Source organism: Prunus persica, chromosome G4 (genome assembly GCF_000346465.2).
Source record: "Prunus persica cultivar Lovell chromosome G4, Prunus_persica_NCBIv2, whole genome shotgun sequence".
In the NCBI taxonomy this organism is placed as follows: domain Eukaryota; kingdom Viridiplantae; phylum Streptophyta; class Magnoliopsida; order Rosales; family Rosaceae; genus Prunus; species Prunus persica.
This window is the reverse complement of record NC_034012.1, coordinates 864,046-890,744: the sequence shown is the minus strand read 5'-3', so window position 1 is coordinate 890,744 and position 26,699 is coordinate 864,046. Positions and strand designations below refer to the sequence as shown.

The 26,699-nt window shown below is 38.7% G+C and overlaps 5 protein-coding genes and 1 non-coding gene across 8 annotated transcripts; 4 read left to right on the top strand and 2 right to left on the bottom strand.

Moving 5' to 3' along the window:
• On the top strand, nucleotides 5,859-9,178 carry LOC18778340 (5'-adenylylsulfate reductase 3, chloroplastic). Of its 2 annotated transcripts, XM_020562942.1 has the most exons (5): nucleotides 5,877-6,049; nucleotides 6,184-6,345; nucleotides 6,433-6,559; nucleotides 7,371-8,444; nucleotides 8,875-9,178. In XM_020562942.1, the coding sequence occupies exons 1-4, from the start codon at nucleotides 5,968-5,970 to the stop codon at nucleotides 8,407-8,409; spliced, it is 1,410 nt and encodes a 469-aa protein (XP_020418531.1). In that variant the 5' UTR covers nucleotides 5,877-5,967; the 3' UTR covers nucleotides 8,410-8,444; nucleotides 8,875-9,178. The 2 variants fall into 2 exon arrangements, with proteins under 2 accessions (XP_007211418.1, XP_020418531.1); XM_007211356.2 differs by lacking the exon at nucleotides 8,875-9,178 and having other exon boundaries at nucleotides 5,859-6,049; nucleotides 7,371-8,866.
• Nucleotides 8,900-12,706, top strand: LOC18779060 (glucan endo-1,3-beta-glucosidase 1). Its single transcript, XM_007211479.2, has 5 exons — nucleotides 8,900-8,986; nucleotides 9,859-10,523; nucleotides 10,612-11,928; nucleotides 12,261-12,288; nucleotides 12,438-12,706. Exons 2-5 carry the CDS (start codon nucleotides 10,412-10,414, stop codon nucleotides 12,619-12,621), a joined length of 1,641 nt encoding a protein of 546 aa, XP_007211541.2. The 5' UTR covers nucleotides 8,900-8,986; nucleotides 9,859-10,411; the 3' UTR covers nucleotides 12,622-12,706.
• Nucleotides 13,084-13,156, bottom strand: TRNAF-GAA. Its single transcript has one exon. It is a non-coding gene; the product is annotated as a tRNA-Phe (tRNA).
• Nucleotides 13,317-16,418, top strand: LOC18779101. 2 transcript variants are annotated; one of them, XM_020561223.1, is made up of 5 exons: nucleotides 13,317-13,899; nucleotides 13,963-14,068; nucleotides 15,030-15,184; nucleotides 15,265-15,375; nucleotides 15,554-16,418. In XM_020561223.1, the coding sequence occupies exons 1-5, from the start codon at nucleotides 13,423-13,425 to the stop codon at nucleotides 16,136-16,138; spliced, it is 1,434 nt and encodes a 477-aa protein (XP_020416812.1). In that variant the 5' UTR covers nucleotides 13,317-13,422; the 3' UTR covers nucleotides 16,139-16,418. The 2 variants fall into 2 exon arrangements, with proteins under 2 accessions (XP_020416812.1, XP_020416811.1); XM_020561222.1 differs by having other exon boundaries at nucleotides 13,317-14,068.
• On the bottom strand, nucleotides 16,697-20,584 carry LOC18780635 (probable rhamnogalacturonate lyase B). The gene is made up of 14 exons (XM_020561598.1): nucleotides 20,271-20,584; nucleotides 20,024-20,074; nucleotides 19,771-19,893; nucleotides 19,553-19,672; nucleotides 19,324-19,465; nucleotides 19,043-19,213; nucleotides 18,795-18,950; nucleotides 18,568-18,674; nucleotides 18,369-18,459; nucleotides 18,072-18,213; nucleotides 17,746-17,902; nucleotides 17,549-17,665; nucleotides 17,226-17,349; nucleotides 16,697-16,963 (listed from the first exon to the last, which is right to left on the bottom strand). Exons 1-14 carry the CDS (start codon nucleotides 20,312-20,314, stop codon nucleotides 16,697-16,699), a joined length of 1,812 nt encoding a protein of 603 aa, XP_020417187.1. The 5' UTR covers nucleotides 20,315-20,584.
• LOC18780321 (L-ascorbate oxidase homolog) lies at nucleotides 21,454-25,855 on the top strand. The gene is made up of 8 exons (XM_007213838.2): nucleotides 21,454-21,835; nucleotides 22,065-22,174; nucleotides 23,603-23,873; nucleotides 23,996-24,101; nucleotides 24,259-24,604; nucleotides 24,726-25,091; nucleotides 25,193-25,271; nucleotides 25,365-25,855. The coding sequence occupies exons 1-8, from the start codon at nucleotides 21,695-21,697 to the stop codon at nucleotides 25,575-25,577; spliced, it is 1,632 nt and encodes a 543-aa protein (XP_007213900.1). The 5' UTR covers nucleotides 21,454-21,694; the 3' UTR covers nucleotides 25,578-25,855.

Sequence of the window (26,699 nt, the reverse complement as noted above, 5' to 3'; positions counted from 1 at the left end):
TCAAGAAACCAAAACCTTAAAACGAAGTCGTTGCATTGAAGAAAACCTTAAAAAAAAAAAAAAAAAAAACTTCATCTTCTTCATCGTGCTATTTGCAGAAGGCAGAAACAGCAGCGCTGTTCTGCCTCGCTCCGCTTCGGCCGCCTCACCACCCCTCGCTCCGTCTCGGCCGCCTCACCACCCCTCGCTGCGCCTCACTCCACTAAACGTGCAGCAAGCTAAACAGACGAACGCTTGAGGAAATTTCCATTCGCCTCGCTCCGACGCGCGCACCGGGGTGCGATTAGGCATGCTTTTGAAAACACTGGGGTATATGCAGGTGGTGGCCAAGATCTCTATGTTCAAGGCGGGGGCTAGGCGGGTTAGGCTGGGGCTAGGCTCGCTAGGCAGTCTAGGCGGTCGCTAGGCGGCCTCTAGGCGGTCTAGGCGGGCGACATGAGGGTATATGCAGATGGTGGCCAAGATCTCTATGTTCTAGGCGGGGGCTAGGCGGGCTAGGCTGGGCTAGGCTAGCTAGGGTTGCTAGGAGGTCTAGGCGGTCGCTAGGCGGTCTAGGCGGTCTAGGCGGGCGGGCTAGGAGGGCGCTGCGCCTAGAAAAAAAAAACGCCATTTTGGAATCTCCAAGGTCAGGGAAGAGATCACGATGGTGCTATGAGCGAGAGACAGAGAGATGAGGATTGAAGAAGAAGTCTGAGCGAGAGAGAGGGGCTGGAAGATGGCTCTTGTTAGAGTTAGGGTTTGAGAAGGAAAATTGCATTTATATGTTGAAGAAAGAAAAAAAAAAACAAAAGAAGAGATGGGCCCCCGATTACTCCTCTAGGCGTTAGACCCATGCGTGCAGCCCGGCTAGTGCTTTTAGACTCCGGAAACTTCATTTTGAGAGATCATATATCTGGAGGAATCTTTTGGGAAAGCTTTGATTATCCCTGTGATACTTTCTTGCCTGAAATGATGATAGACTTCGACACAGGAGGAGCTTAGAAGAGCAATATTTGGGCATCCTGAGGACAATGCTGGTGTTGAGAAGTGCTCTTTTAACTGTAACTATAAGCAGGTGGTGGATGGGCTGGTTATGGAGATGAAGCAGCAGCCAAGGAAAATAATGGTGAACTTGGGTTTGGCATTTTTATTTGTTCTGGTACTTTGGTTCTATGTCAAGCATACAATCCATTCAATTCAGGAAATTAAACGCCAAGAACTGTAAATCTGTAATAACTTCTCATGCATGCATATGAAAAATGCATGAATTGAATAAAAAGGCTTGACCATTGGAAGGTTATCCCTAATTCCTTTACTTACATTTTCATTGTAAAATTTGATTTACCAGTTAAAAATTGTTATTATGTTCTAAATGTTGTTTCGTGTTTGATAATTTTCCCAAAAGTAATTTTATACTAAATTGTTTCAATCATAACTTAAAAGTTCATAAGACTGGTGCAAATGGGATCAGCATCCAGCATGAGAAGCAGATACATGCCATAAGTTTAGGTTAAACATAACTGAAAGTCTAGTTGGATATCATGGTAAAACTAGGTCTTATCAAAGACATTATTCTGGTAACACCAGCAACTCAACTTAATTGCTTTCTTCATTTGGGAACTTCAACCTGGAAGCCACCCACTTGCCATCACTAACGGGCAGCACCGTTATGCGATTAGGGAATGCAATATCAGGAAATTCTGTGTAAACTCTAACCCTGTTGCACAGCGAGTAACTCCTCACCCCTGTACCTTTCCCAACATTTGTGACAGCAGGAAGATTGGGTTGTATAAACGCCGGAGAGGAAGGGCTTTCTTCAGTTGAAGGGAGCATCGATTCAGAGCATGAAGAAGGATATCCGGTTTCTTTCATGTTATCCATTTCCGGTACTGCATGAAATGAATCGCAGACCTCAGCTTCGAGATTGGCGTTGGCTGATAAATCGTGTAATGTGCCTGTTTCATAAATGCAAAAACAAAGAATATAAAGGTTTTTGGACAAAACAACATCTCGACTATACCCACTAGGAATAGTCGCTTGCAAATAATGAGTATATCATTTTACCTTTTAGGGGTGTTAATGTAAATAATTCTTTAAGAAATAATAGAAGAAATATAATATTGTGTGCAGCATAACGTTTCTTTGCTTTTCCAAAAGGAAACGAGTACTGCATTACATTTCAGATCATCTAAGCATATACAAGACTTGGTTTAAGATTTTAAAAATTTTGAGACCACCTTACAATTATCACTATGAGATATAAGCCTCGTGCGCTATGTACATGAAAAATCAAACACTCCAAGCACACGTTTTTCAAGTTCTTCATATTCCATGACACTTTGTTGGAAAATTGAAGCATGAGCAACAAAAATTGAAGGTTGAGGGAATAAGTACACAAATTAAAATCACAAAAAAAAAAAAAAAAAAAAAAAAAGTCAGAATGTGTAAGTAGCATCACATACTTTCCGAGTATTTACATCCCAAACTGTTACTATTCCCTCATAATCAGTACTAGCTTTATGGTTTTTCGTAATTGCATTTTCATTTCTTCTTGAATTTTTTCAGGTTTGTTGATGTAGTTCTGACCATATCCGGGGGAACTCTATTTCCTATGTGTAGTATGAACTTGGCATTCAGCCGTGAACTGATTGGACCAGCAATATACTTTGGACTCATGGGTATTGGTCAGACAGTTGGAAGATATGGTGATATGTGGGTTGGTTGGTGCATGAAGGTAATTTGAATTGCTTCATTTTTATTCCCTGTTTATGTCTACTGAGAGCTTGTTGGGTCTATTCTATATGAAATAAACAACTCTTCCATGGTATAAAACTCACTTACTATGCATTTGTCTTGATTTGGAAATGGTTGATGCCATCATTGTCATATGATATTTTTGCAATACCATTTAAGCTTTAATTCAGTGAAATTTTACACAGGTTTTGCATTGTAGTTTTGCACAAACTACATTGCAGTTTTGAAAACTACATTGCAGTTTTGGCAATTACAATTGGATTTTTACTCTTTCCTTGGCCTTCAACCTCATCAATTTAAAGAGTAGAGGCTACCTAGATGAGGAATTGGGTGGGCAAAAGAAGAGTAGAACTACCCAAGAGCAAGGGAACTCAAAATTGGACTTTTGGAAACTGCATGGCCAGAAACAGAGTATTTAACCAACATGTATTGAATAAAAAAATTATTGTTTTGTTTTGTTTAACTCTAGAGCTGAGCATTTTTGCCCAAACTCCGCATTGCAAGTTCCATTTTTGTATTGTAGTTTTCGTTTATGCATTGCAATTTCCGCTTCTACATTGCAGTTTCAATTTCTGTATCGCACATCGCGGTTTTTATTTTAGTATTTTCATATTGGTTCCTCCATTTTACTTCTATAATTTTTTATTTTATTTTATTTTTTTGTAGTTGTTTTCGTTTTTATTTTTGTTTTTTTTAACATAATTTATATCTACATTATATTTTTGTTGCAGTTTCTGTTTTTATTTGCAATTCTTGTGAATAATAGAGAGATATGATGAGCTAATCAATTAAGGAAAATAATTGTTGTATATCAGTACTGATGAATAGAGTACTCAACTTGTTTGAGGAGTGGTTATTAGTCACTATTCTTATATAATGAAAATAGCATCAATGATTGAGTTGCGTATTGACACATCATCGCTTCCCCAGCTTCACTATTTTTATTGTTTTTTCTTTTTTTTTAATTATTTTTTATTTATTTTATTTCTTATGTGGAGTCCACGTCAATTAAAAAATGAGTCTCACAAATGCCATATTAGCATTTAACAAATTAACTAACAGTTTGACTAACGTATAGGGTAAATTGTAAGGTTTCTGAGAGTTTGTGTATGTATTATACCTCATTGTAGTTATATATTAGTAAGAAACTCACTTGTTACACCGAATCACTTACTCTTCTCTCCTAGAGTCTTTCTTTTTCATTCACTCTTGTAATTATATAATTTTCATTACTATCCAAACGCGTAAATTGATCCCTTCATTCATATATACTATGAACCATGTATTTCTTGGTCCAACCACAATTACACTAATTGCATATCGACCAACAAACCATACAACCATGGAAATATTTTTCAGACTCTCAAGAAGGGGGAAAGACACATGCTTCTCTCCTGCGTGTAAGTAACAAAGTATTGGAAGGGATGTTTTTATATTCACTCAATGATTAATACAATGAGTAGTACACCACTGATATACTATCGCCTTTTCTACTAGAAAAAAAAAAAAGAAAAAGTTAAAGTTGTTGGCTGTGGCCGCCGGCTGGCGCTTATTTGATGCCCACCTAAAATTATTAGAGCGGACCCGCGTCGGCGCATACCATTCCAAGTTATTAGCAGCCAGTCGGCCGCAAACCAACTTACCAAAGTCAAAATTCCCTCCTTTCCTTCATCATCCTCCATTCAACACTTCTTGTTTTCTTTTCAAATTTTACTTCCAATTCAATACCCAGATATATGATAAATTAAATAATTAAATTTAGCTTGTTTAAAATAATGAAGGTTTTTATAAAATTATTGAAAAACAATATTATCAATTAAATGTACATGATTGATTAGGTTGTTTTCATGTCAATTGCATTACTTTACCACCTATTACTAAATTCAAAAGGTTATAAATAAAAACAATAATAATTTTGCACAAATCATTGTTTGCTTTATCTTTAATTACGGTAATTGAATTAAATTAAAGTAATACATTCAAAAGTTACATCAAGGCTAAATCATATGTATTAGACACAAAACGGCACGGTATTGGTGGATGTTTCGCACGAAACAGCACAAAAACTTTCTGTCGTCTGCAATTCAAAAATACCATACGATGTTGTCAGCCATGATTATTGCACCCACTCTAATAGAATAATAGAATATACCATCAACCCACCATGATGCATGCCATCAAATAATTCCTTAATTATTTCAGGACAAAAGATTCCAAAATGGGAGGGGAGGGGGTTCCATATTTTCCATATTTAAATAAAAGCTATCAAATAATTATTTATTTATTTTAGGACAAAAGATTCAAAAATGGGAGAGGGGGTGTGTGTCACGGGTGGTTTCTATATTTTCCATATTTAAATAAAAGCTATAGATTTGGAGCCACCAAACCAATTACTACTTTTTATTGTCCACTATACGTATTTTTATATAATAACAAAAAATTATGCCTCCTCATGTAATTCCAAAACTTCTTAAGTAATGCAATTTGTACAAGTTATATTAGAGAAGGATCTTAACATTGAATTTCGGATGCAATTAACCACTTTACTTACAAATTCCTTACATCACATAATGTTATTAGAACAAAATGAGTTAAGGTTTACTATTTTGTATTTTATATTAGAAAATTTGTCATGTAAATCTTTTATATAGCTCACATTAGACTTATCGAAGGAATTTCTCGTATAACCAGAGAATTTTGAGTGGGCGGCAAAGGGCAACCAACCGTAAGGTGAGGTCCATGTCCATCACCAATCATCTTTGGGGAGATGACGAAGAAATTAACAAATAATTTGCTGTAAAAGGCCAAAAAATAAAAATAAAAATGTATATTTTCATTTGGCTAGAAACTAAAGCAGGAAAAGACCAGAAGAATCTGAGAAAATGGACCAGGAGAAAAGTCTCTCTCCTCTCCTCTCCTCTTCTGTCCCTTTACGTCTCACCTTCAGGGTCTCTCTTGGGCTGGGCCCCACACCGCGTGACGACAGCGATGACTGCTCCCTTAGATTGAAGCCTCGAATCGTAAGCGGCCACGTAACCGGAAGACCAACTTACCATGCCCAGTTGCCTGTACGATATAACGTCCAGGTTCAATGAACCTCAAAGGCCGCCCCTTTTATAGCCTCTTTATATAAACATAACACAACCTGCTAATCTTCAATTCCACACACAAACAGGAGATTTGAATAAATCACAGAGCAAAACAGAGAAGAAATTTCATCTCAATTATTCGTTAATGGCTCTCGCTGTTGCTTCTTCTTCTACTTCGATCTCTGGCCGGACCTTCTCTCCATCCACTCCCTCCTCTGACCTCAAAGGTAAAAACCTTTCATTCGCTTTTCTTTTTCATTTTTGACTGGACTCAGAATTGAGAAATCTGGACAAGTTAGTTAGTTTTCTTTCAATTTGGGATGTAATTAACATGTTAGGGTTCCCATTTTTGAATGTGCAGCTCCACCAGTTGGTTATTTTCGGGTGTTTGATCGAGCCCACGGCCAAATTCAAAGCCAAGCTGTAACATTTTCTCAAAGACGGAGCTCGGTGAAGCCCGTAAATGCGCAGTCTAAACGGAACGAGTCAATTGTGCCTCTTGCAGCAACCATCGTTGCTCCTGGTAAAGATTTGAAATTTGTTATATTTTTGGAGAATTTCAGGGAATTCATTTGTTGTGGGTTTGGCTGAAAATTGGTGAATTTTGCAGAGGCAGTTGAGAAAGTAGAGGCAGAGGATATTACGCAATTGGCTAAAGGGCTTGAGAATGCTTCCCCTCTTGAAATTATGGACAAGGCCCTTGAGAAATTCGGCAACGACATTGCCATTGCTTTCAGGTGGTCCTCTCTCTCCAATTTTGTTTTCCCTTTACTACTTAATTTTGATGATTATTTGTAAAATTGATAATTGAAAAACTTAATGAGCAACATTCTGTTGGGTTAGTTGTTATTTTCTAAACCTGGGCTTAAACATTTGAAGCTCATTATGTGGCTGTGTGCAATCAAAGAATACCTTATTTGGTAGCTGTAGTTGAGTGTGGCAATTGCATGAAAGATATGAGAATATCCTTAAGTATTAAGAGTGTTCAATAAGTTATGGTGATCAGAAAACTGTATATTAAGGGCGGAACGTTTTTGAAAGTAATAATGTATTGTCAATAAACCTCTGCCTAAGAATCATTTTTCCCATATATGATCCTTTAAAAATAAAAAATAATAAAAAAATAAAAATCCCGAACTTACATTAATGCATGTGCAATGCGGGGTCATGATATAGATGCACTCATCTCATTATGAATCTAGTAAGTGTCCATTTATAGACTTGACTATCAAAATAACTATGACAATAGTCATTTGTCATCTAGATTTAGGTGGGATTGCTGATAAGATCTAGCACTCTAGCTGATAGTAAATAACAATAGAGAATTTAAACTGAGTCACCTGTCGGCTATGTTGTAGTATTCACTTTCCTTGAGATGGTGGTTGTGATTTTCCAATATATTGTTACTGGAAATTAAGCTTTTATGATGTGTTGAGCTAGTTGAGAGAAGTTTGCCATGGTATGTGCCTTTTGATGATTGCTTAAAATGTGGCCTCGAATAGTAGCCATTTTATTTTCGTTAGTAACAAAAAACCTCTGTTTTTGCAGTGGAGCTGAGGATGTTGCTTTGATTGAGTATGCACATTTAACCGGTAGGCCCTATAGGGTTTTCAGCTTGGATACTGGGAGGCTGAACCCAGAAACATATCAATTCTTTGACACAGTTGAGAAGCACTATGGCATCCGCATTGAATACATGTTTCCAGATGCTGTTGAAGTTCAGGCATTAGTAAGGAGCAAAGGGCTGTTCTCTTTCTACGAGGATGGGCACCAGGAGTGCTGCCGCGTGAGGAAGGTGAGACCTCTGAGGAGGGCCCTTAAGGGGCTACGTGCCTGGATCACCGGCCAAAGGAAAGATCAATCTCCAGGTACTAGGTCTGAAATTCCGGTTGTCCAGGTCGACCCTGTTTTTGAGGGACTGGATGGTGGGATTGGGAGCCTGGTGAAGTGGAACCCAGTAGCAAATGTTGAAGGTCGTGACATATGGGACTTCCTTCGTGCCATGAATGTGCCTGTGAATTCACTGCACTCGAAGGGGTACATCTCAATTGGTTGTGAGCCATGCACAAGGTCAGTCCTACCAGGGCAACATGAAAGAGAAGGAAGGTGGTGGTGGGAGGATGCCAAGGCTAAGGAATGTGGTCTTCACAAAGGCAACATTAAACAGGAAGAGGGAAACCAATCTAATGGTAATGGGGCTGCACATTCAAATGGCACTGCCACTGAAACTGATATCTTTACTTCCCAAAATTTAGTTACCTTAAGCCGGACTGGAATAGAAAATTTGGCAAGGCTAGAGAACCGGCACGAACCATGGATTGTAGTGCTCTATGCACCATGGTGCCAATTCTGCCAGGCAATGGAAGGATCATACATTGAGCTGGCTGACAAATTGGCAGGAAGTGGTGTGAAAGTAGGAAAGTTCAGAGCAGATGGTGAGCAGAAGGAGTTTGCCCAGAACGAACTGCAGCTTGGAAGCTTCCCCACGATACTTTTCTTCCCCAAACACTCTTCTCGGCCAATCAAGTACCCATCAGAGAAGAGGGATGTTGATTCATTGATGGCTTTCATCAATGCCCTCCGGTAACCGGACTTTTGAAATGTTTAAAGAAAGTAGTCAAGGTATTAGAGAATCGAAGTCCCCAAGCTCCCATTCATCTCCATACCTAAAGGGTGAAGTCAACATTCGTTGGCAAACCAGCTGGATAAATTGCACTGATTTTGCCTAGAGTCTGTGTTTTTGGAAATGTATTGATGTTTCTCTATGAATATATCTGAATCGTTAGGTAGAGTGTATTCTCACCTTAGTCAAAGTTCCTTATGGGACATCGTAGGGCTTTTGAATTTTTTATTTTTTATTTTTTATTTTTTATTTTCTGTTTTGTTGTTGGTTAGAGATTGCCCACAATGAGATATCTGATTTTGGAAATGGGAAACGTAGGTTTTATTGTTTGTTTCCTGTATCAGATTGCTGGATGTACTTGGCAGTTTTCTTTCTCCTAGTTGCTTAATCTGTTCTCGTGACTGAAAATTATGAATTTCTCTTCTGCAGCATGGTATTTCCCAGAAATTCAACATGTCAATCTTGTGCAGAAGATACAGCTAAGCACCTGAGCTGTGATACTCGCACATATCGCCATCTCAAACCAAGTCCAAATGTAATGGTAAAGAGCTGGATAAACTTATTATAAATATAGTATTTTGTTTGTATGACCACTACTCTTAGTTAAAGATTGCGATGTAACTTTGATATGAGATGTCATTGTTTGAGATTTTTTATCCTGTCCTCTCTTCTAGAAAACATGTCTCTCCTCCAGTCCTGTTTCTTCAATTATTTAATCCATAAAAACAACTTTTCATTAGCTGTCTGTCTGAAGACAGAGAAACTAGAAGATATCAATGGTCTTGTGTTGTGCGCTCTAAGTTCTAACCATTTTCATGTATTTATATATTCATAGCTTTCCAAGTTACAGTTGAGAAAGAAAACCCAGAATCTGTTGGTTGAACAAGATTTACTTTCCATTTCATTCACAGTACGTATAAAGCTTAAGCTTTATCATAAAATCCCTTTTGTCAAAGATGCTCAACGGCAATGTCGGCAGCAAGGCATCAGAAGATATCAGATTAATGTTGGATAGTTTATGAACTGGTTAGAAATGATTTAGAATGTTCTCTAATGACGAATGCTGCATCATGCTAATTTAAAGTAGAGATTAAAAAAAACAAGAAAAATTTGTTTTGGTGACCCACCTGAGACCTCAGCTGTATAAGCTCGCTCGTGACTCACTGGTGAACCGTAGATACTGCCGTGTCTGTATTATTTTGTTTTGTTTCTCGTGGTTGCTCGTGCTTCCAATCCATTTTTGGCTGGCAATGTCTTTCTTTCCCTTCTCTCTACATCTACACAGACAAATGATTTAACACTAATTTTAACAGCACACCACTGCATTGTTCCATGTAATCTTTTTTGTTATTTTCCTTGCCTGCATCAAATTCCAAGTGATGTAACCAAATGTCCAATTCACTCTTGACACAGAAGCCAGAACGCCAGCCTGTAATTCACAAAACCATTCCAAAGGTAGAGACTACAGAGGTAAGCAAGAACCAAAACCCAACCCACGTTTTATATTCTTTTTACTTTCTTTTTACTTTATTTATATTGTCTTCTCAACTCTCAACTGGCAAGTGGCAACCCTACAGTACAGCTCTAGAAAGTCCTTTTATTTTCAAGTATGTCCTTTTCTTCTCAACTATTTTCCTCGAGGGCACCCAACTCAACTAATTAGGGAAAAGAATCAAATAAAAGTTGCAACTACCCTCTTTAAGTCTTTCTAATTTATTGTCGGCGCACAAGGCCATTTTAGTGAATTCATTTCCTTCACCTCGCTATCTCTCTACAAAAATTCAGAACTACTCTCTCCTCTGACTGACTTCCCCTCTTTCATTTCATCACTGCCTTCTTTTTCTTCATTCACACACTGACATCTCTTGGGTCAACAACAAAAACCCAGAAGAAAGAAATAAACCACAAAAAGGAGGAAGCTTTGAGAGGATAATGCAAGGATCTGTAGCTGAACCAGAAACGGAGGATGAGGAAGCCAAGCTCAAGCTCCTCTCCAATGGCAATCACTAACCTCTCACTTTCAACCATCTACTTCTGCTTCTTCTTTATCTCCACTTTACTCTTCACAGCGTCTCAAGGTAATCACTTTAACCCATGCTTGCTTCAAAATGAAGAAAGCAAGCAACACCCTTTACTCTTTCTAACATTTTGTTGATGGGTTTTCAGCTACCTCTTCTTCACCCATTTTGACAACCACAAAGCAGCAGCAAAATCAAGACCAAGACAAAGAGCCATTCGTGGGAGTGAACATAGGCACAGACGTTTCGAATCTTCTATCTCCCTCAGACCTCGTTTCGTTCCTCCAAGTCCAGCAGATCAACCACATACGCCTCTACGATGCGGACCCTGACATTCTCAAAGCCTTGGCCAAAACCAAGATCCGAGTCATTATCAGTGTCCCCAATAATCAGATTCTCGCCATTGGGTCCTCCAACACCACTGCTGCTTCTTGGGTCGGTCGAAACGTCGTCGCATACTACCCAGAAACGCTCATAACAGGCATTGCGGTTGGCGATGAGGTCCTGACCACAGTGCCCTCTTCAGCTCCTCTGCTTCTTCCAGCAATTCAGTCGCTTTACACTGCTTTAGTGGCTGCAAATTTGCATACCCATGTCAAGATTTCTACTCCTCACGCCGCCTCGATAATTCTTGATCCGTTTCCACCATCTCAGGCTTTCTTCAACCAAAGCTGGACGCAAATTGTGCTTCCATTGCTTCAGTTCTTGTCCAAGACAGGGTCGCCTCTGATGATGAATCTTTACCCTTACTACGTGTTTATGCAGAACAAAGGTGTGGTGCCTCTTGACAATGCCCTTTTCAAGCCTTTAACACCCTCCAAAGAAATGGTGGATCCCAATACTTTGCTTCACTATACCAATGTGTTAGATGCTATGATTGATGCTGCTTATTTTTCCATGAAGAACCTCAATATCACTGATGTTGTGGTTCTTGTTACTGAGAGTGGTTGGCCTTCAAAGGCTGATTCTAAAGAGCCTTTTGCTACTATTGACAATGCGGATACATACAATTCCAATCTTATTAAGCATGTTTTTGATCGTAGTGGCACCCCTTTGCACCCTGAGACCACTTCAAGTGTGTACATTTATGAATTGTTCAACGAAGATTTAAGGTCTCCTCCGGTATCCGAGGCCAATTGGGGCTTGTTTTATGGGAATTCGAGTGCGGTGTATTTGCTACATGTATCAGGAAGTGGGTCTTTTTTGGCTAATGATACAACAAACCAGACCTATTGCATTGCCATGGATGGAGTAGACTCAAAGATTTTGCAGGCGGCATTGGATTGGGCATGTGGACCGGGGCGATCCAATTGCTCAGAGATCCAGCCAGGGCAGGATTGTTACTCTCCCAATAATGTGAAAAGCCATGCTTCATATGCGTTTGATAGCTATTACCAGAAGGAAGGGCGGGCTGCTGGGTCTTGTGATTTCAAGGGTGTAGCCACCATTACCACCACAGACCCAAGTAAGTGCTACTTCTCTATTATGGTTCTAGCATGCTTGGATATTTTTGTTTGTGCCCTTCCATTCAATGATTTTCTTTTAGCCCAATAATGGTGGTGGAACACTTCAATAGATTCGAGACCAAGGCTAAGATTGCCTTCGTAAAGATGTCTCTTTGTTGTTGTAGTCTTGCAAACAAAATTGTACTAGAAATATATGTGACCTTTAGATATGCTATATATTGCTTTGGGCCAAACGGGCTCCACATACTTTGTAATTTTGTGCACTTCTTCTTAGTAATTTTCTGTACTGAACAGCTCTTTTTCTTCTTTTTTTGGTGGGAATGCATTACAGGTCACGGGAGCTGTATATTTCCTGGAAGGTAAAGCTTGAGAGACTTACTTACTTTTGTTGCTACATACTATATGCAATGTAAAAAGTAATAACCATTGTTGTTGGTCTTGGATACAATGAAGCTAGTTTGCATTGTTCTTACGTAACAAGGGATATTTGGTTTTGTTTTGAGTGCAGTAAGAAGGTGATCAATAAAACAAGGCAGGTGGTGAACTCGACCCATTCAAGTAGTGGAGCAGACAGATTAAGATTCATTGCCTTGAGCAGCAACAGAATAAGTGCCATCAGTGGGATATTATCTGTATTTTTTCGTGTAATTTTCTCTACTTTGTTATTCATTCCTTTTATGACTCCTTGCTGAGGTAGAAATAAAATAATTTTTTTCTAATGTACAAGTGTGTTTTGAATTTCCTGGTAAACAGTAATTTGTATAGGGTTGCTTGTTATGTTTTTGTAGATGCTTTATTTGGTTGTCTGCTAGATTATGAAATACAGAGACACACAAAAAGAACAAAGGGAAAAAGAAAAAGGGGAAAAGTTGAATTTCATGTACTGTACATTAATAGTTTTTCACACCATCCATCTGATTAGGTTAAATAATTGCAAACTAGATGGTGAGAGAGCTATCCTCCTTTTCCCAACCAATGGCCGGCTATTTCTGAGCTTAATGGGTGGTTGTTTGTTGTTGAGCCACTTACTGAAATAGCTTTTTGTCAACTCACAGTAGTTTTCCAAAAGCAGAGGATCGAAAACGAAAACGAAACGAATATACAGGACTGCTATTAACCAAAAAGAAACAAAGTGAATATAAAAAATATATTTTTGCGGTGAGCGTGGATCGAACACGCGACCTTCAGATCTTCAGTCTGACGCTCTCCCAACTGAGCTATCCCCGCTGATGTTATTCTTTAAGCTTTATTTAGTTTTACTATAATATTTCCTTTGTAATTTTAATTAACTAGTGTCGTTGACTAATGAACGACTTCATTATTTGCGTCGTTTGACATTCTTTAAGTAGTCCGTACGGTAGTCCAGCACAGAACAGTTACAGAGGATATGTAAAGATCATGGAACCAGAAGAGTAGAACAACAAAAATACCAAAAAGCGAGCGCTAGTTTTCAAATTTGGGTTTTCGTTCCTAACAATGCCCTCCAAAAGTTTATGGCGATAAAGTTGTTCAGTACAGCAGCTTCGCTAACTTTCCCTAGTCATCTTCTCCACCGTCCCATAATAAACCCTAGAAAAACCTGTTATACTCTGACCGTACAAATGTCTTGGGCATGCAAAAAATGCACCTTTGTCAACCCCCCAACCCCATCTCAAAAACCCACTTGCCAAATCTGCTTATCACCATCATCATCATCACCACCCCCATCACCAGCATCTTCTTCTATTCCAAAATGGTCATGCAAGGCCTGCACTTTCTTGAACGCTTACAAGAACTCTAACTGTGAAGTCTGTGACACCAGGGCTTCAATCTCGTCCCTCTCGAGTTTTGAGGATTTGACCGATACGGGGCTTGATGGTGGAGACCTCGATTCTTCTGTAGGCTCTGTTTTCTTGCCCCTGCAGCGTTGCAAGAGGAAGAGGGTTGAAGACGCAGTTGAGGTTAATCAGGGTTCTTCCAGTTTCAATGTGGTTCGAGAGGTCAAGGCGTCCGATAAGTTGACGACTGTATCGGGTTCTTCCAGTTTCAATGTGGTTCGAGAGGTCAAGTCGTCCGATAAGCGGACTTCTGTATCGGGTTCTTCCAATTTCAATGTGTCTGGAGGGGTCGAGGTGCCCGATAAGGGAATGAATGTGTCGGGTACGTTTAGATTCCATAATCTGCGTTGTTTTTGGGTTTGATTTGTTTCATGCTTGAACTGATAAAGGTGTAAACTTTTCTTCCTAATCGATTGCTAATTTTCTTCTTCGCTATTGAATATTCATGGGTGATGGGTCGTTGTGTAATCTGTATGGGGGTAGCTTTATTCTGTGAATATAGGTAGAACGAGTGTTAGTATACTGCTGAGAAAAGTGAGAGTAGACGCTTCAAGATTTGACCTTTTATCAATGACCCATTCCAATTACTCCAACAGCCATTCTATTCTCATGCTGACCATTTTTTTTTTGAACAAAGGTCACTGGAAGTTGAGAACTACCATTTCTAAATGTAATGCATAGTATGTGTATATTCTCAAAGCCACCAACTCAGTAAGAATCGCTAAATTCTTCTCCAACTTATCAGGTGGACCTGGTAGGCATAAAGTCATCTTTGATTTTCATCTAAAATTCTTCATTTACTTTTGAGTCTGCAATAGATTCCCCTTATCCTCTTCTTCATTTCAATTGAACTAAAGGAATTTAGATCTCAAGCTACCAATTTCAAGAAGCAGCGGCGAAACCCATTCGCAATAAACTACAGAGCTATTGATTTTGTGTAAGAAATGTTTTGTTGCTTTAATCATCAAGAAGAAAACAGAAGCTTTGGCGAGAGGGAGATGAGAGCACTAGGTAACTGAAAATTTCAAAATCCTTTAGCTTAATGTTTAGCTTGTCTGTTGGAGCACCTTTTCTATTAGATTTATGCCAAAATAGCTAAGCAGTAGTATCATATTTCTGAGATTCTGGAGATGGTCTTAAAGTTCTACTTCTTATGCCTGTATTGACTTGGAAGATTCTGTAGTTGAGTTAGTTATTATGTATTTTATTTCTTCAGCTGTTCCTGGTTTGCACTCTGTAAACCTCATGGGGTTTCTCACTATGAATAAGTTAAATATTTACAGAGGGAACTAGTTTTGGGTCTTCTGGTGTGGGTTTGACGACATTGAAAATTCTGAGTTACAATGTCTGGTTCCGAGAAGATCTAGAAGTGCACAAGAGAATGAAAGCTCTTGGTGACCTTATCCAACAGCACTGCCCAGATCTCATTTGCTTTCAGGTTTCCTCACACTCTTAACTGGAAATATCATTATATTTACCCTTTTACACTTCTTTCTGATGACCACTTTTGTCCTCCAGGAGGTCACCCCGAATATATATGACATCTTTCGGCAATCTAGCTGGTGGAAAATGTATCAAAGCTCAGTTTCAAACCAGATGGCAGATTCAAGACCATACTTTTGCATGCAGGTGAATGTTTGATATCTCTTTTGTACTGGGATTTATTTTCAAATGCCAGAGAATGGTATCTGCTTGTCTACGAGTTTCTTGCTTGTCTTGTTGTTTGAGAAAGTGTTTTGCTAATTTCATAAGATGAATGCATCTTTTAGTAATCATGATATCATCTGACAGATGAATTAATATGTAGTTAAGCAAATTGCGAGTGAAGTCCTTCAGCTGTAAGCCCTTTGGATACTCTGCAATGGGGAGAGAACTTTGTGTTGCTGAAGTTGAAGTCCCGGGGGACAAACATTTGGTTGTTGCCACTAGCCATCTCGAAAGTCCTTGCCCCGGCCCTCCAAACTGGGATCAGATGTACAGTAAAGAACGTGTAGATCAGGCAAAGGAGGCCCTCAACCTTTTAAACAAGAACCAAAATGTGATTTTTTGTGGTGACATGAACTGGGATGATAAGTTGGATGGTCAATTTCCTTTACCCAACAAATGGATTGACGCTTGGGAAGAGTTAAGACCAGAGGAAAATGGATGGACATATGATACCAAGTCCAACATGATGTTGTCTGGCAACCGGAAACTGCAGAAGCGACTAGATCGATTTTTGTGTAGCCTGCATGATTTTAGAGTGAGTAAAATTGAAATGATTGGGATGGATGCAATACCAGGTCTATCTTATATTAAGGAAAAAAAAGTGAGGACGGAGATCAAGAAGCTGGAGCTCCCTGTTTTGCCTAGTGATCACTACGGCTTGCTTTTGACAATCTGTAGCCAGTGATGTCAGTTTGGTGACATAAATGATAGAGTTTTTCGTGTGTGCACCGACCTTTCTCTTGTGGTCGACTGGCAATCCTGCCATGCATGCCTTGCATGGTATTTTGAGTATAGATTGCATATGAATATGATATGGAAGTTGGATTGTTGCGTTTACATTTTGTATGAAGTTTCGTGGATGAAATAGTTCACTTAAAATGCAACTCCCAAACTGAATGGCTTGTATTTTGTTTAGTATCTTCAGATTCTTGTTATGAACAATGACTTATATATTTTCTAATTAATTCCCCCCTCTCATAACTTAATATGCTTATTACAACATAAATAATGGGGAGGAAACTGAAACACATAAAAGTGATAGTAAAAACATGTTTTCGTTACTAGAAATGGGTAATGTAGAATATAAATATATGCAACTTAAATAACATAAAAAGAACGAAATGATAAGGTTATGTGCTTCTTTTATTAACAAGGTTTCTGTATTATGAAGAACATCTTTGAGAAACACTCGCTTGCTGTAAAATGGTTTGAAACGCTTTTGTGTTTGATAGAGGCACCGTCATCAAGCCAATGTTGATAATTCAGATCTCTCTGCGGTTGCGGGAGCCTCCAGTCTTACATAGTCATATAGAACTCCACAGAGTGCATCACCACCCCTAGCTTGTGTAAGAAATATGGAGTTATCTCCCTTAACCAGAAATGATGACGAAATATCACAGCTGAAAAGCCGGTAGAGTCCATGAATTCCGTGTCGACAAACTGTGTTATCTGTACCCAAGTTCAAAACTTGAAACACTAGGTGCTCTATATCCATATCATTAACATGGGCCTGCAGCTCAGAAGTAAGGGTAAACTTGTCGAAATTAGTAAACTTAATGACATGTTGTTTATGCATTTCTAATTATTGGGAATTCTAGCAATTACTAGCTACTTAAGAAAAGTTCATGAACAAACACAAATGCAATTTGTTGAAAGAAACTATTCAGGACTTGTAGTGCTTTGGTTTTCCATATCAGGTGAGAAGTTTTTCATTTTTATGGCTTTTGAAACAGTTCAGTAGTTTTTTTTTCTTGAACTTTTGCCATCCATACTTTCAGGTCCGACCGGGTTGCTGAAGCAATTGCCAGTCTCAACTTGTATGTGCCAGTAGTTACAGAGTTGAGGTTGAACTTGATTGTCCATGTTGTTGGAAGGTATTTATTATCTGCCCCCCTCCTGCAAAAGTCAAATTATTTATATCAAGCACGTACTTTATTTCATACAAGTAAATTTGAATGAAAGCATTTTGGTCTTTGAAGATTTAGGCTGCTTTTATTGAATGATGGCAACGTTTCTGGTTTTCTATTGCAAATAATAAGATGAGCTCATTACCAATGTATGCATTATTCATGGCGTAAAGGAAAGAAGGAAAGACCTGTCTACATGAGCAAAGAACCAGTCATTTTTTGGATTACTGCTGCCTATTATGAAGGTCTGGTCAAATTGAGGGTGTACATCAGTGTATCTGTCCCACAAGCCATATTGTCTAAACCTGTAATGTGAAGTGAACATCAAACAAAAAATAAGAGTTCAATTTAGTTTCATTTTTAGGGAAGGGATGAGTTTGCTTACTTTTCAGGGCTGTTAAGGAACAGCTTGTTGACATACATTGGGTTCACATCAGGAACATAGTAACCTATGGCTGTTCGATCAGGGAAGCCAATCTCCCAGAGAGTTGGACCATCTCTGGGGGGAACATAGGTCAGATTTCCAAGTTGTGTTTGTGATCCTGAGGAATTTTGGAAAACCACTGAAATATGACATTACATGATGAGTACTAGTCAACCATAAGCTGATATGTTTAGCTAACCGTATCGCATGATTTGACATTGAACTGGAATCCTATAAGAATGGAAGATAGCCTCCTCATCCACAGAAATTTCTGCTGTAGAAAGTACCTGCGGAGATGGTGATATGTTCTTTGCCAAGGTAATCACCCAGGAAACCAGGGATCCAGCCATGAAGTCCATATACTCCAGGGATAACATTCTTGATGGTGAAGTTTCCGGTGTAATCTGTTTCTACCCAAAACTGATAGCCCTGCATGGAATTGAAATCTCAAATTTCAAATTAGGAAGGTTACTTGTGCCTCAAGCTTGTAGTCTGTTAGGAAGTCTTAAGATTGGTTGTGCAAAGAACAAAAGTGGAAGATCAATATATGCATGTTTTGCAGGGTAAGAATGGTTAGTAATTACCTTGCTTTCTGTTTGCCAGGATCCTTCAGTTGTTGCAACTGATAGGCCAACATATGCATATTTAGCAGGAATGAGAGAACCAGAAACATACCTGGAGCCATGTACAAAATAAACATAAACAATAATACTAGTTACCATAGAATCAGTGGTGCCATGGAAGGATTTGGTTAAACAGAAATCCTCATTTGTTGGTACTAACCTGTCCTGGACGAATAATCTTCCTGAAACCAAACCACGCTCTTTAGCAGCAACATAGTAGGGTGATGAGACAAAATCATAAGGCCACGCTGTCTCTTCAAACAACCTCTAGGATGAGCCAAGTACAAAATTTACCAGTAAGTCCGCATTTAAGGTTTTCAACAAACACAAAAGAGGAGGTCTTGTTTTACTGACGTTAAACATGGTTTGCTAGAAATGAATTAGTACCTGTTTTTTCGCATCTATCCATAAGTTGTGCGCCTTTGATACATCTGGTGTTGAGTTAAGGTATACAAAGAAGGGGCCAAACACTTTAGTCCAAGTCTCTCCCTCTTCAAAATGAGCTAATATATCTTCCCCAATATAATGGGTTCCATGAAGCATCTGTTGCACCAGATAGAATTGCTTACATCATCCAGGTGAGTTTCTAAGATTTTGTGAATATATATAGTAGTTTTAGAGTGATAGACTTTTACAGCAAGGCAGGTTGGACCAGTGTGGACTGTTAGATTTTGCTTGGTAGGGCCTCCATTGCGAAACTCCTGGCTGGGAAAGATGACCCAAAATCCTATAATGGGGCCAGAACTTATCCATCCATGGACTCCACCATCTTTGTTGTCCATTGAATACTGATACTTATCGTCAACCTGCATTCAGTCTCATACAAATAGCAGAGTTCGGAATTTTTTTTATCGAAATTCAATGTGCCATACATGCATTGTGCAGAAACACACAAGAAAAGATTTCAGGTACACACCTCGCCTTTGAGATCGGGATTGATGGGATTAACTAGCAAAACTGATTCAGGTACAATTAGTTGTTTGCCTCTGCCTGGAAGCAGATCCTCAGGCATTGGCATTATCCTTTGTTTTTCATCTGTTATTGCCATGTAGTGGAACCTAACACAAGTTCAATCAATGTAAAAACATAGACAAGAACCAATTCACTTGGAAACTCAAAATAGGAAATAAATAGAATGATTTTACTTCTCTCTTCGCAACTTATACACCATCCTTGTCTGAGCAAGATCAAAAGCAGGACATCCAGAAGGGCGATCATATATTGCATAACTGTAGAAGCCTGAAACACCAGTCCTTAATATGTACCTGAAAAGTAATCATTTGATCATGAAAACCATAACAAATTAAACTATGACAATATCATAAAAGTGACAACAAGAAGACTTATGTTAATAAAGTACAACCTTATATCTACACTTAGCGGCAATTTGACACCTTGAGCTGATGATGGATTATAGGTGTTCTTGAATGAAATCTCTAAGCTGTCATTGCTCTCATGGACAACGCTATATTCAGCTCCTTTCAGTCTGAAATGTACATAATTCAGCGTACTCAATGTGTAGTTAGACTGTTTGACTTTTTCATATATAGGGTAAAAGGCAAGTACAAATCGAAACTATCGAAGATACTTCATCTCAGAGGAAAGAAAAAGCATACAAAGTGTATATGTCTTGACCTCCTGGCAAATTCCAGTTGATATCCCAGTATCTGCAAATGAACACAGATAAGTGTTTCAAATGAAAAAAGCCATGTTGTTATCTTATGATTATCATGTATAAAATCTTGCCAAATTACCAACACTGAGCTTCTGTTAACTCTCACAGTTCAAAATGGTTAGAACCATCTTATTTAAATTGGATCAACATAAGAATACTGAGAATCGGAGATGCATGAAGGTTTTTACCCTCTGCTAGATTCATTTGACTTGATATCTAAAAGGTTGTCCATTCCTCCATAACTGATGCCAGTTAAGTACCCTTGAGGCCTCAAAATTGTAAGCTTTACCAACCCATTGTCCAGTATAACCTAACAAAAATACCCAAATTCAGACACACACACACACACACACACACACACACACACACCAAAAAAAAAAAAAACAGAAAATGATGAGAGAGTAATATGCCTAGCAGCACAGGAACATGATCAACTTACATAGGGATCTTGGTTCCTCAGTTTCAGTTTCTTCTTTGCCATAGCAGAAACAGACTAATTTCTTCACCCTTCCTCTTAATCTTTATAGAATAGCAAGATTATAATGCAGAAAATGATGGCAAGTGCCATATTATGAGCTATTAAAGCTAATTTGATTGATCCACAGCCAGTCGTTGGTTACTATGGGATTTAATGTATATATTATATAATAAGAATCGAATCAAAGTCTTTGAAACAAGAACAGCCTTCTCTAGATTATGTCACCAATGTGTCTACATAGTTGAAGCATAACATAGGACTGTGACAATGTCCATGAATGGAAAGAAAAAACAAACAAATGCAGCGAGGGTAGTTTTTGAACATGCATTAATCTACACAACTTCTTCAGACAAATGCTTATGCTATCTCAAAAATATTACTGATGCTGCACTTGTGGAGAAATTTTAATAAAATTAATGTTATGTTGAATCATTTGGTCTTCTTAAAATTTGATTTGTCTGATGCTACTGAATCATCAAACCAGAGATTTTTAATTTCTCTCTCGTCTGCAAATGGGAATTTAATATCTTAAATGTGGCGAGTGAAATAATAGAGTAAAACTGTAAAATAATCTGACTATCTGAGTGAAATAATATATTTTTAACTCATTTTTTGTCTTTAGGCTGCAGGTACAGAACTATATTATAAAATAAAATACAACTGCACGTGACTGGGAGTAAGTTGGTAAAAGTAACTGGCCAATTCCATTTTGTTACCGCAAGTTCCCTTGCACACCAAAAGTTACTGGCCAATCAGAAACAGTCGATAAGAGTTGGGCTTCACACCTTCATTTTGGGCCCAACTAAAATTCAACGGTAGATGATTGGACTATGAACATTCACATGCACCACTTCATTTCGCGCACTGGACTTGAAGTCACTGATGACAGCTCACAAGACAAGAGCCATCATCTACTGTTCTCTTACTCGCATACAAAAATGAGCTAATGAGCTAAGCTCTGCTCACAAAAGCACCACATTGATAGAAAGAGATAAATTGAGAAAGATTCATAGTTAGATTTGGTGAGAGAGAGATCCATTTGGTTACCTCACCAAGTCTACTTTGAACTCTCTCTCTCTCTATAGATCTGAATAAGAAACATTTTTAACTTGTTTTAGTTTGCTAGAACAGAAGATGAGAGAATGCAAGCTTCTTTCTTTTGCCATTGTTTTGGTTCTGTTTCTTGTTAATGGCGTTAATGGTGAAGACCCATATAGGTTCTTCACTTGGAAAATCACTTATGGTGACATTTATCCGCTTGGTGTTAAGCAACAGGTACTTTTCGCTTTTTTACTTCCATTTTTACTTCATTGCAGCTTTCAAAACTGTTCTTTACTAGTTGGGACAGAAAGCCATTATCTTTCAAGCATTTGTGCTGGTCTTGGGAGCAAATGAAGTTCCTTTTTCTTTTTCTTTTTCTTTTTTTATTTTCTTTCTGAATAAAAAACAACGTCTGTGGAGTGGAGTTTCTGATTAGTGGGTTGAATTTGAATAACTGTTGCAGGGGATCTTGATCAATGGGCAATTTCCAGGGCCTCAGATCGATGCTGTGACAAACGATAACTTAGTCATCAGCGTGTTCAATTACCTACGTGAACCATTCCTCATTTCTTGGTAAAATACTCTGTTTCTGTCTTCCAGTTTTTATTGTCTTTTTTTTATCTATAGAAAATTCTGTTTGTTTTCTGAGAAAATAAAAGAAAGTAATTCTGTTCTGAATCTGGGGTAAAACATAGAATTCCAAAATGCTATTCTTTTTTTTGTTTCCCTCCTTATCTCAGCTACTAAACAGTAACGATAAAATGTTTTGTGTCGAAACCTAGAAAGTTTTGACCTTTTTATCAGCCTCTACCAGATCTATGGCTGCAAAACTTGACTTTCATATAGAAATTAGAATAATCTTCCCCCTAATTGTTTCCTAATGACTAATATCTCCTTACATACATGCCATTGCTAAGTAAGAATAACTCATGCGTCTATTAAGCATGTGAATGAATTTGGGGTTAGTATAGTAAAGTTGGCCGTAGTTTAGAATATGCTGCATATCCTTGATATTAATTATAAAGGGAGTTTTTGTTCATAAAAAGAAAACTCTTAAGTAACTTTTGCCCTTTAAGTCGCTTTTTGTCGGTTTGGGTTTATTAAGTCATGGTACGGACATTCATTTGAGGACATGACTTTGTTTGGAATGTTGTTTTAATGTTAAAATCTCAGTTATCAAATTAAATTTCCTCTTAAATGCAATCTATCGCCTTTATCTCAAAAAACCTATTGCATATTAGGCCATACCACACCACACTGCATGATAATAAAAATTATGTATGTGCAACCGGGACTGGCCTCGTATTGTGAAATCTGATCCTTCACATGCTGCATCTCTTCCTGTCCACAGACAGGACCACACCACAACTACATCATATTCTATAAATAAACAAGTGTTACGCAGACCTAGATAGTGAGCCCATCTGCGTTATATCCCTGTCCGGTTTATAACTAGATCAAACTTGAGTAATTACTGGAACCAAATCCAGACATATTTGTTAGTAAAAATGGGCACAAATCAAGTAAAATATCTCTTGATTTACCATTTCGCAGAATTGCCATCTGCACTGCACGCATGTCAGCTGTTAAATGTGGAAAACATTGGCATTCAAAGAGTGCATTTACTGTATAGCCCCACAAGCCAAAGTAGATCTAACTTCACGTGCAGTCAGATCCTTAATTTATGACAAGCAAAACCAGCATTCAATCAAGTCTAACTTGTTCCTCGTTCAATGTGTTAGAAGGAGACTATTAGTTGAAACTACTAGTTTGTTGATTTTTTATCTGCCACATTGTAAATAATTTGCTGGTGGCTTCCTTTATGCATCCAACTTGAGTTTGATGATATAAAATTTTGGAGGGCAAAACCTATTTGAAAGAATAAATAGTAAAATCTGTCTTATGTTTATGATCAAGTGATGCATTAAGTTGCAACCTTTTAAGTGAATGCAACCTTTTAAGTGACACTATTGAGTTTCAATCTGAATGTTTCTTCTGTAGGGATGGTATACAGCAGAGAAGGAACTCATGGCAGGATGGAGTTTATGGCACAAACTGTCCAATCCTACCAGGGAAGAACTTCACTTACAATATCCAAGTCAAGGATCAGATTGGTAGCTTTTTCTACTTCCCGTCCTTTTTGTTCCACAAAGCAGCTGGAGGGTTTGGCGGCATCAGAATCTGGAGCCGTCCTAAGATTCCAGTTCCTTTCCCTAATCCTGCTGGAGACTTCACTGTATTAGCTGGTGATTGGTATAAGACTAATCATTATGTAAGCAACTAAGCATTCTATTTTGTCACATAACATGTTTATATTTTGGTTTTATTAATATTCAAACTTTGTTCCTCATCATATATATATATATATATAATGTTCTCTTTTCGGAAATTTAGATACTGAGACGAAGCTACTTGGAGTTTGGTCGCAATCTTCCCTCCCCTGATGGGCTTCTCATCAATGGTCGTGGCTGGAATGGATACACGTTTACTGTTGATCAAGGTATTCTAAAATGAACATCTCTTCTTCTTTGTATCCCTTCAACAAACAGAGCTCTTTCTTTGAATTTGTCAGCTACCATTTGGGTAACTGTTTGTTTGCATGTGCTTATAACTAAAGGCATGATTGGCACCTCATTGTTTCAATAATTTGTGTGCAGGGAGGACATATAGGTTCAGGATATCAAATGTGGGGCTTACAACATCCATTAACTTCAGAATTCAGGGACACAAGTTGAAACTGGTTGAGGTAGAAGGGTCTCATACACTCCAGAACATCTATGACTCCCTTGACATCCATCTTGGACAGTCCTATTCTGTCCTGGTCACAGCTGATCAGCCTGCCCAGGACTACTACGTCGTTGTCTCTTCGCGCTTCACCCCTCGGGTACTCACCACAACAGCCGTTCTTCACTACAGCAATTCGCGCAAGGGAGTTTCAGGTCCTCTCCCTTGGGGTCCTAGCACACAGGTTGCTTGGTCCCTCAGCCAGGCAAGATCTATCCGGTACTTCAAATTCTCTGCTACATTATATCAACATAACACATAAATATGTCATTACACATACAATGCTTTTTAAAATCTGACTGAAATCCAAGTTTGATCATTTTGTTGGTGTTTGAACCAGCTGGAACTTGACAGCAAGTGGACCAAGGCCTAATCCCCAAGGCTCCTACCACTACGGATTGATCAAGCCGGCCCGGACAATCATGCTTGCAAACTCTGCTCCTTATATCAATGGGAAGCAGAGGTTTGCTGTCAATAGTGTCTCATATGTTCAACCAGACACTCCTTTAAAACTTGCTGACTACTTCAAGATTCCGGGGGTTTTCAGCGTTGGAAGCATACCTACCAACCCCACAGGGGGAAGCGGCTACCTCCAGACCTCCGTCATGCACGCGAATTTCCGAGAGTACGTCGAGATTGTGTTCCAGAATTGGGAAGACACCGTGCAGTCATGGCACATTGATGGCTATTCATTCTTTGTAATGGGGTAAGATCATGCGTATTGTTCTAAAACCAGGCGTTAAAATTATTTCTTGGTCTTATATGCTTGAGTGATTTTGACATTAATTGGTGGGATAAAATCTGCAGGATGGATGGAGGACAGTGGACACCAGCAAGTAGAGCACGTTACAATTTGAGAGACACAGTTGCACGTAGCACAACTCAGGTATTGTGATTTTTGTAAGAAAATACTAATTGTTTGGATTGTTTTTATTTATTATTAAATGTTTGATTTTGGGATTTGTTTGGGTGCGCGCAGGTGTATCCGAGGTCATGGACTGCAATATACGTGGCACTGGACAATGTGGGAATGTGGAACGTGAGGTCTGAGAACTGGGCCAGGCAGTATTTGGGCCAGCAGTTCTATCTGAGAGTCTATTCTCCTGCAAATTCATGGAGAGATGAATACCCAATTCCAAGAAATGCTCTGCTTTGTGGCAGGGCAAGAGGCCGTCGCACTAGGCCTCTCTGAAATCTCATACCATTCAACTATTAGATTCTATATATGCTTCAGTTGGGTCAATTTTTGTCACGAGAGGGTGACATAGTTTTATCCTAAGTTTAGGAGCGTCCTTGTAATTGTAACAATTCGTTTCATTGGGAGCTCCTCTTGAGCTTGTAGATTTTTTTTCTTCCAATATTGTTATTGCTAGATGGGTTATCCACTTCAATAACTCCGACAGAGTAATCGAGTTTATCATCCTAAATTGAGTTGATTTAATAAAAGTAAATGATAATAACAGTTATTCATGCGCTCGAAATTCTGTTTTTGATTTCTCTTTTTCATTATGACTTATATTAAAAAAAATGAAAAGGTAACCGAAGACCGGCATAGACGGTAAAGAAGCGGATGCCAGCAAGCAAGGCAGCATTGTGTGAGTGTGTTATGCTTTGTGCTTCCTGGCTGTATGACAAGTTTGGCTTGCTACTTTCTCATTCATTCCATATTCCACCATCATTATTCGCTTTGCTTACTTGAGCAACAGTATAAAAATACCACAAGCTTTGCTTACGACGTCACACAACACTTGTCGTCTCCTATGCTTCTTCTGCCAATGCATGCCACACAGACTCAAGACTCACAGAGAGAGAAGAAAGAGAGAATATTCTTCCAATTCAAAACCGCCTCTCCAACTCTGGATCTGTTACTGAAACAGCATGGCCATGGAGGCCACGTTCCGCTTATGTCATGAATTTGGTTTCAGCCATTTTGGTCTTGTCCACTTGAATTAAATTAAATCAATTAATTAGGAAACTTCCATCCAAATTCCCATCCCACCAATATGAATGACGTTTTCATCCCCGACGTGTCTCTCAACCTGCAATGCCCGACATGCGAAGCATGTCTACGTTTCAAAATCTGCAGACACACACTTCCCTCATCGTGCTCATCCATTGCTTGCATGCATCGGGATTTGAAGAAATTATAGAATGATACGGATATAACTTCTCTTGTGTTGTGAACGGGGTTTGTTTCTTGCTTGCGTTTCAGAATTGTGATGAGAGACGCGACTTTGAGTCATCCATTAGTTAATTTAATTGTATATGTGACTTATGAGGGAGGAGTGAAAAGTCTTTTCGGCTGGAATTAGGG